The sequence below is a fragment of the Mus caroli genome, chromosome 9 (genome assembly GCF_900094665.2).
Source record: "Mus caroli chromosome 9, CAROLI_EIJ_v1.1, whole genome shotgun sequence".
Classification (NCBI taxonomy): domain Eukaryota; kingdom Metazoa; phylum Chordata; class Mammalia; order Rodentia; family Muridae; genus Mus; species Mus caroli.
In genome coordinates, this window is record NC_034578.1 from 34,775,217 (window position 1) to 34,785,722 (window position 10,506).

Consider the following 10,506-nt stretch of genomic DNA (forward strand, 5'->3'; position numbering starts at 1 on the left):
AATTCACATTCTTCTACATGATAACCACCAATTGTGCCATCATCATTAGTTGAAAATGCTGCCTTTTTTCCACTGGATGGTTTTAGCTCCCTTGTCAAAGATCATGTGACCATAGGTGTGTGGGTTCATTTCTGGGTCTTCAATATTTTTCATTGATCTAGCTGCCTGTTGCTGTACTAGTACCATGGAGTTTTATCACAATTGCTCAAGGTGATTCCAACATGGTGATTCCAACAGAGGTTCTTTTATTGTTGAGAATAGTTTTTGCTATCCTAGGTCTTTATGTTTTCTTATGTGGAGACAATAAATTTTTTTCTCTAGACTGTTTCAACTCAGGTAATTTATCGTACCTTAACTACTGCTCCTTTCATCTCCCTCTCGCAAGTGAGGAGATTACAAGAATATGACATTTTACCTAATTCCAGCAATAAAGACTGTCTTTTTTCTCACATTGTTTTAAGAGGACTTTGTCTTGCATTAAATGTCTGTAGCACTGAGATTTTATTTGTATGTCTTATATCCTATTCCACTGATCCATTTGTGTGTCTCTGTGCTAGCTCTATGTTGCCTAAGAATCTATGCTTCTATAGTATAGTATGACATTAGATATCACAATGCAAATTACAATGCTATTTTTAATTTTTTTTTCCATTTTCACACTCTGTGGTTAGAGTGAATTTGTCAAGTTTTCACTTATGGGGAGAACAGTATTTTAATTTTTTTTCTCTATTTTGTTGAACCTCTAGATTTTTTGATACTCCTCACTTTGTTATATTTAATGCTTTCTCACTAACTACATGGGAGGTCTTTCCATGTTCTTGAATCGAAATCATTGGTTTTTGATGTCTTGCAAATTTTTTCTTTGGATGTTTTGTATGTACCTCTTGTTCAACTCCTCTACTAAGTTCTTCTTTTAGAGGATACTGAAGAAATATTGTTTTCCTTCTCTATTTCACAATGGCTTCATTCCTGGGTCATACAACTGCTGCTTTAATGAAAGTGTTCATCAAAGCTATGAGAGTTTCTCAAGTCTTGTAAATAGGGGATCTTACCATCTGTTAATAAAAATATTTTAAGGTGTTATTCTCCAATTTTTCACTCATCAATTTCTCTTGAGGTATTTTCAGGACAGATTACTCTATTAAATAAAAGTTGGGAGTGGACATCTGGTATCCTCTTTTCTTCAGAGAGAATACTTTCAACTTTTATTGTATTTATTGTTCTGTTACCTATGTCGTGCCCAGCTTTATTATTATGATTCTGGAGAGCTATATCTTTTTTTCTGTCATCAGTAATGTTCAGATGTGTTAGACTGAAGTTACTTATTTGGGATTACATTCTATGAGATGGGAAATGGTGGCTAACAGAAGCCGGAAAATAGACTGTAACTCAGACTGTATTCCCCTTGTGATTTTTAGTTCCCCCTTGTGATTTTTCACTAGTATTTTTGGTATTTTCCAATAACGCCCTCCCTACCCCCTTGGGTTGCGTTTTTTTCCTTTAAATACCCCTTCTCCCAGCTACTCCGGTTGATCTCTCCTACCCCTGCATGGGATACAAATTGGTCCCAGCATGCTGGTTCCTATCAATAAACCTTGGGTGATTGCAGCAAGGATGATCTCTCATGAGTTATTAGGGTCGGGGGTCTGAATCATTCTGATACTTGAGTGAGGGTCTCTCCTCTTCGGAGAACTTTCAAAGGGAACATTAACTCTTATGATAATGTGTATTATTCAAATATACAAAAGCAATTAATTATTAAATCATTGAAATGTACATCATGAAATGAAAGAAAATTTTAAAAATTAACTTATTATACTAGTAAAAATTTGATTTTCTTTGTGAAATGACTGTGGTTTTAAGAAGTGTGATGCACTGAAATATGAGTTTTACAAAGGACACTGTCATGTTACATACCACCTTAAATAGAGAGGCAAGGAATTACCTTTACCTTACATTCAGTTCAGCAGTAGAAATTAGTACCTGCAGACTTTTACTGACCATTGACACTTTTTTATTCAGTGATACTCAATAAACCCAGAGAATCATATGGGATACTTAGGACTTTTACCATTGTGCTATATACTTAGCCAATGAGAATTAACCAAAAACATTATATTAAAATATTCATAATCAGTCACTGATTGTCTAAGTGTTTCAGATTGTAGCAAGTGAGTTCACATTTTACAAAATGTTAAATATTTGCTTTCTGACTGTAAGTAAAAGTAACTCTGGACATTCTTTGTCTTAATGCACATTTAGATTTAAGTTTTATTTAATTATTTTGTGTTTCTGTTTATACAGTTTTAGAAATAGAATCTTGCTATATATTCCAGGTTTCTGTGAAATTAATTGTATTATGAAAAAAAGAAAGAAAAAAACATGTCAACTTGCTATCCTTTGACCTTAGCCTTCCTTCTTGTGAGATTAGAGTTATGTGTGACCACAGAGGAGTAGACACAGTTCAAATAATGTGAAGTGAGGAAACTGAGCTATGGATTGATACCTTCATAAGCAGCTCCTTTTCACTGACCATAAAACTTAAACCCACAATTTTTATTCATACATTTGAGAACAAATATAGATCAAGGTGAGTATTTACATAATATCTGAGGCAGTTTTCTTATACAATGCTGGAAAGGTTTCAAATATATCTGTAAATTAACCTCGCCAATTTCAGGGCAACCCTTACCTCAGTTTTATATACACAGTCAAAATTAGGATATAGCACATAAAATTATAAGACCAAACTCTTATGATGATTTAAGTAGGTACAGAACCAGATACTTTGTATTTAATAGAAGAGAAAGTTGGAAAGAGCCTTGAACTTCTCGGAACAAGCGGAAATTTCCCAAATTTGAACTCCAATGGCTTACTCTCAAGAACTGATAAATGATACCTCATGAAACTAGAAATATTCTGTAAGGCAAAGGACACTGTCAATACTACAAATCAGCAACCTACAGACTGCGGAAAAAATAGTCACAAATTCCACATCTGATAGAGGGCTCATATGCAAAATATGTAAAGAATTCAAGAAGCTAACTTCCAAAAAACCAAACAACCCAATGAAAAAAAATTTAAAAAGGGGGGGGGAGATAGAACTAAACATCAATTCAGAACAGAGGAGTTTTGACTGGCTGAAAAGCACCGAAAAAAACATTCAAATTCCTTAGTGTTGAGGGAAATGCTTATTGAAATGACACTGAGACTCCACCTTACACCAGTCAGAATGGCTAAGATCAAAACTTCAGGTGACAGCACATGTTGGTAAGGATGTGGAGAAAAAGGAACACACTTCTATTGCTGTTGGGATTTTAAAGTGAGACAACCACTCAGAAAATCAATCTGTAGAATTCTCAAAAGATTGGAAATAGATCTATCTGAAGATCCAACTATCCACCTCTTGGGCATATACTACTAAAAAGGTTCCCTACCATGCCATTGGAGCATGTGCGACACTGTGAACATGTCTCCCTTGTTTTGGATATCCAGTAGCTGGAAACCACACAAGTGTCCCACAATAGAAGAATGGATACAGAAAATTTGGTTCACTTCCACAATGGAATACTACTCAGCTATTAAGAATGAGGACACCCTGAATTTTACAGGCAAAGGGATGGAACTAGAAAATACCGTCCTGAGTGAGGTAACTCGGACCCAAAAGGATGTACATGGTATTTACTCACTAATAAGTGGATATTAGATGAAAAATGCAGAATACTCAGGATAAAATTCATAGAACTCGAGAAAATGAACAAGCTGAAGGGTCCAAGTGAGCTTGCCTCAGTCCCACTTGGAAGGGAGAAGAAAGCAATCACAGGAGGGTGGAGGAAGGGATGTTCCTGGGTTGGAGGAAGTGTTGGGCCTGAGTGGGAATGGTGACAAGGAGGATAACATGAACATGTATTGGGTGGGGAAAATGGACTGAAACCCTGAGGGCCAACAGAAAGAAAGGAAACAGGAAACTTTGAGAGGTAGAAGGTAGGGAGACCCTCCAAAATGTACCATGAACCTGAGAGTTGAGAGGCTCTCAGAACTCAAAGGAAGGGACCTTAGATGAAATGCCCTACAATAGGGAAAGGAACTTGCCAAGTCCACTTCCAGCATCAAGTGAGGGATGGGGTTGCCATTCTACAGCCAAAAACTCTGACCTATACTTGGTCCTATCAGAAAAAAAACTTCAGGGACAAACATGGAGAAGACTCTGAGGAAAAGGAGGTACAGCAATAGGCCCAATGTAGGATCCAGCTCAAGGAGAGGTCCCAAGCCATAACACTATACCCGAATTTATGGAGTACTCACAAAAAGGGCACTATCATGACTGCCCTCCAAAAGATCCATCAAGCAGCTGAAAAAGTCAGATGCAGATATTTACACCCAACCAATGGACAGAAGCTGCTCACCCCTTTGGTTGAATTAGGAAAAAAGCTGAAAGAAGTGAGGAGGAGGGTGAGCTGTAGGAGGGCCAGCAGTTTCAATTAACCTGTACCCCATGAGGTCTTTCAGACACTGAACCACCAACCAGGTAAGATACACCAGCTGATATGAGGCCCCCAACACATATAGGAGGAGAGGACTGTAGTGTCTGGTTTCAGTCAGAAAAAATGCACTTAACCCTCAAGAGACTGGAGTCCCCAGGGATTGGGGAGATTTGGTGGAGTGAGAGGTAGAGGGTGGGGATATCCTTGTGGAGACAGGGGGGAAGAAGGTATGGAGTGTCGAGCAGTCAAAGGGTGGACTGGGAGGGGAATAAAATCTGGAGTTTAAAAAAAAAAGAAAATTAAATAAAATTTAAAAAAGAAATACTTAAGGAATCACCGAAGAATACATAATAAAATATATGAATCATGCTTGATATTTGTAAACTCTTTAATGATGGGCAAATTCTCATGGAATCAGTATTATATGTGAGATATATATTCCATTTTGCTATTGATTTTCAGATACTCAACTTCTCATAATTTCTACTAATGATGCATTAATCCTGATTTATTTTGTTACTAAATTCAAGAGCACTTGGTGTTCATGGCAGATATTTCACTATATCCTCAAATGAAATGACATTCTTAAATTATTTCTATTCTTTTTCATTTAATAAGAAGAATGATCAGACAAAATTCATAATATTTCAACAATTTCTAGATTACATAAATGAACCTGTGAGGCAGAAATATTCAGTAACTTTTCTAAGTGTATAGCTTTCATTTTAAAGTAATGAGGGTAAAATCATTGGTCTCGTTAATATATTTTTGCACGTAAGCTATGAGCATTTTACTTGGTAAGAAATTTTCAATATTTATCAAAATTATTTATTAGGGTGTAAACTGGTTTGAATGAGAATGATCCCCTAGGTTCATGTGCGTGGATGCTTGGTCCCTGTTTGGTAGAACTGTTTGAGAAGTATTTCAGGGTGTGGTCTTGACGGATTACCTTTGTTCTTATTGAAAGAAGTGTTTTACAAGGGGTGAGCTTCATGCTTTCAAAAACCAATCCAGTTCCAGCGTTGTATACAACTTAAGCAGATGATTAGATGTGATCTCTTAGCTACTGTACCAGGCCCATGTCTGCCTGTGGAATTCTCCTTGTCCTATCGTTTATAGACTAACTAATACTCTGAAACTCTATAAAACACCCAAGATAGTTCCTTCCCTTATACATTACCTTCACAGTGTTTTTTTTTTCCACACAAAAGTAAGATAGCAAAACACAGCAAAGTAATTTTGTAGAGCTGGATCAATGACAGGGCAGTTACTTAAAATCAGGTGTGACTTCTTGGGCTTGATCCAGTTCATTGAAAATAAATGCAGTAAGAAGTTCAATTTTTAAAATTTTATTTGTGGATATCTTGGGAGAAATGATACATTTAATATAAAGAAAATTTGAATGAAATCTGTGGAATATTACTATTAAATATTCACAAACAAAACGAAAAGGAACTATAACAAAAGATTTCCCTTAAGAGATGAGATCAATGGGAGATGGGAGTTCAATATTGGCATAAGGACAAATGACGTACCAATCCCTAAAGACAAGGTCATACCTTAGTCTGGAAGTTCATAAAGATATACCATGGTCCAGAATATAGAGGAAAGCACTCATTTTCTTTTTATAACGGGAATCTGTGCTCTAGGAAGAGGCTGGTGAAGACTTTACTGTGGATTTACAGGTAAGTGCATTATAGAAGTAACTACGTACTTTTTTCTGGTGTCCCCTCCAGTGCAAGAATGAACATGATAAAAGCTATTTATCTTTGATCTAGCTCTTCAGAGGAGTAAGAATTCACACTATATTTTATGATCAGCATTTTAAAAAGATTTCCAAAACTATGAACCATTAATTTTATGTTTCATATTCATGAAATCCAAGAAACAAGATTGTAGATTGATATAATCTTTTGGAAGAGCAAAGTCAGGTTTAAAAAAAAAAGACACTGTTATCTCTCCTATGATAAGTACATAAAAGATTTCTACTATTTCTTTAGATGTTGACATAATTACATTATTATGTCCTTCCTCTTCCTACTTTCAAACACTCTTATATAACCCCTATGCTCTTTTTCACAGTTATGTCTTCTTTTTCACTAACATTCATACCATGTACACATACAAGCACAGATACATATGCACAACCTGCTGAGTATTATTTCATATATGTTTTGAAGTCTATGTTAGTGAATAACTTTTATGTGAGAGACCCTATCTTGAGGCATCCGTGAAATTGAAAATGAATCGTTTTAGATTTACAACTTGTTTTGAACAATTTACTCCTTGTGAGATGCCCAAAGTGAAGCTAATTCACATATACTTGCCCCCAACAAACTTACTTTTATGTTTTTGGGGTAAACATATCTCATAGAAAATGAATAGACAGTTGCAAAATGTAACATATTAAGACTCAACTACCTATAGCAAACCTTGTTACATATTACTAACATGATGAACACTGGGTCTCCAAAATTGACTCATATTTTGTAACTGAATCATTTTACTCTTAACATTTCTTGACTTGTCTCCCTTAGAATCTGGCAAGCAGTTGAGGGATTTTCATGTGTCACATGTAATGGAGAACAAACAGTAGTAAAGTCTCTGTGGCACTTTAATTTCACTGATATCTTTTCTCTCCACAGATTCTATTAGAGAAGAATGGTCGTGACAAATGGCTCTTTGGTAACAGAATTCATTCTCNTNGGGTTAACAGATAACCCTGACCTNCAAANNCNCCTCTTNTTAGTTTTCCTAGTAATGTATATGATAACTNCCTTTGGNAATTTGACCTTGATCCTTCTAACTGTGCTGAACTCTCACCTTCACACCCCTATGTACTTTTTCCTCTTTAACTTGTCCTTCATAGACCTCTGCTATTCTTCTGTTGTTACTCCCAAATTGCTGATGAACTTTGTACTAAAGAAGAATATTATTGGTTTTGCAGGATGTATGACTCAACTCTACTTCTTCTGTTTTTTTGGCATCTCTGAATGTTATGTCCTGACAGCAATGGCCTATGATCGCTATGTGGCTATCTGCAATCCACTCATGTATAATGTTACCATGTCCCCTAAAGTCTGTTCCTATCTTATGCTTGGTTCATATTTGATGGGATTTTCTGATGCCATGATCCATACTGGATGCATCCTGAGACTGACTTTCTGTGATGGGAACACCATCAATCACTACTTCTGTGATCTTCTGCCTTTGATGCAGCTCTCCTGTACAAGCACCTATATAAATGAGGTAGAGATTTTCATTGTAGCAGGGAAGGATATCACTGTGCCCAGTATTGTCATCATTATTTCTTATGGCTTCATCCTCTCTAATATTCTCCAAATAAAATCCACTGGGGGCAGATCAAAAGCTTTCAACACCTGCAGTTCTCATATAATTGCTGTTTCTCTGTTTTTTGGGTCATGTGCATTTATGTACCTAAAACCCTCCTCAGCTGGGTCTTTGAATGAGGGGAAAGTGTCTTTTGTCTTCTATACCATTGTGGTCCCCATGATGAACCCCTTAATCTACAGCTTGAGAAATAAAAACGTTAGAATTGCCCTGAGAAAAACTTTGAGCAGGAGAAAATTTTAGTGATAAATTGATTATCTTTGTGGAAACTGTGACAGATCCAAGATTTTCTTGGTTTAGTGCCTACTTCACTATCTTATTTTTTCATCACAGTGAGGTAATTCATATTTTTCTTTCCATATTTTTAGTGAAGTTTTATTTGTATCAACACTTATCCTGCATGCTTTCAGTATTTAAACATTTTTAAATTAGTTATTATTAATTAAAGGGTTTTTAATAATGATTATAGAATTTGTGCTGAAATTTTTTTGCCAGTGATTAAATAGAATAAAAATGGTTAGCTATATTATATATTATAGTTATATTATATTGGACTCTCTAGTTATGCCTCTTTGAAATGACTGTTTTCTGATTCACTTGTTTCTTTACTGATTAAAAATACAAGCCTAAACCTCTTTTTGTCACATTAGTCATATTAATATGTTAAATGTATTGCATTATGTGTGTGTATGGAATTTGTCTGTGGATTGAGGAAATACAATGCTAAATTAAAAGACATTACTTTGATTCTTTTCTTTATCATACTCCTTTTTAGGTAGAAACAATTTGATATCTTTCATTTTGAGCAGGAGGATCCATATTTTGCCAGTGCAGCTGGGAAAAGATTGGCAGAAATTTGACCCTGGTACTTCTTACCAATGATTTTTGGAAGTTTTTATTGTTCTGTTGACAATGCTTTATGCTGTGGTTTCTATTTCAACTAATGAGTCATAGATTTTCTTTTGTTATTTTTAGTGTCTTTACTTTCTTGCTGAGGTTTTCCTCTGTTTCAGTACCGTATTTGAGATTTGTTCATGAATTGTCTGGGTCCTAAATTGATTTCAAAGTTTCACTCATCTGAATACTTGATTCCTCTATGTGGTCACTGATTTTTTTGTAAAGTATACCTTTGAATTTTTGTTTCTATGTATTTCCCTGTTCTAGATAATTCTTAAAATAAACCAGAATGCTATGCTGTCTTTTCTGATTCCCTTCTTGTAAATGTTTGTATGATTCATCCTAATTTTAGAATGAGTCTGTTCTTTGTTATTTTTATAGCTATATATATTCAGAGAAAGGGATATAGAACATATTGTTTATCCATTCAGTAGTTAATTTATTTCTGTTAATTTTACCCAAAATGAACTACATACTTCATTTTATTTTGTCTGCTTGTTTTGTTAGAGGTTTTTGGAAGGTGTTTTATTTTATTTGTTTTTGGTTTGGCATTCTTTATTATATTGACATATTGTTTGATTGTTTTTGTTTCTGCTTTAGAAAGAACTGAATTTAATGGAAAAAGGGATTGAAGGTTCTGGGAAGAGTTGGGGGAGTGGAAAATGATGAAAATAATATATATATAAATAATCTATATTTTAACAAAAATATAAAAACTGCAGATAGTGACTAACGAATAATATTCTAAAAATGAACATATTCATTATTGTACAGACATATGTAGTCAATTCCACTCAGTACCACTTAGAGGTAGAACTTCTAACATAGTGACTGTTTCTAATTTGTTAATCTGCTCTTTTAGACTATTAAGGGTTTCTGTTTCATTATATTTCTGTTCCATTGTTTATGGTTATAAGCAACAAATGAAAGATATCAGATCCCTTCCACTACAACTGTTATTTTCCTTCTTTTTTACTATTTACTATAAGGAGTGATATTGGAGTTTATAGCAAAACTAGCTTAAGATTAAGTGTGTATCCTGTGAGATTAGCATCAATATGTAAAATACTCTGCAAAAATATTTTCAAATTAACTGCTGAACATAAACCACCTCAGGACTTAGATATAGTGCCATTACTCACGACACTGGCCTGTTCCCATGGTCTGTGGCACCTTTCAATATACCAGAAGAAAGTATCCCTTAAGGTGATACTCATGGAAACAGGAACAGTAGGAACAGCTGCATTGAATCATTGAGAAAGAGAATTGTATGAATCCCACTTGAGGCATGCGATGCACAGACTTTGAGGCATCTTAGCTGTACTGTTCATGAATAAGTATGATCTTGATGTGTGGGTAAGATCATCAAAATGTAAAGTTCCATGCCAAACATCTTTCCTGTGAACATCTGCTCTACACACTGTTAGTCATAAAGGTTCCATCACACCTCCAAAAGAGGATGATGAAGAAAGAAGAGAACAATTTTTAAAGGAATATTAATTGATTAGAAGGGATAAGCAAGTTCTAATAATGAGACATATTTTTCATACAAATTATTAACAATTAATTATGGATACATAAAACTGACTAGGAGGTAATAAGATTTTGTAAAAAGAATTTCTGAGGTTTTAATATAATTTTATTTATACTTGCTCTTCTGTTTTGTTCAAGTAATTTTCAAAGAGTATATCATTACTTCTTTTTTAGTTAATGGTAAAAGGGAAGTCCTGGGACTCTCAGAAATTTGTCATTTTAAAGAATGAAGATGACCTCG

General features: G+C 34.8%; 1 protein-coding gene across 1 annotated transcript; it reads left to right on the forward strand.

The window, feature by feature from the left end:
• Positions 1 to 7,145: 7,145 nt before the first annotated feature.
• On the forward strand, positions 7,146 to 8,078 carry LOC110301759 (olfactory receptor 8B3-like). The gene has a single exon (XM_021172393.1). The coding sequence runs from the start codon at positions 7,146 to 7,148 to the stop codon at positions 8,076 to 8,078; it is 933 nt and encodes a 310-aa protein (XP_021028052.1).
• Positions 8,079 to 10,506: the final 2,428 nt, after the last annotated feature.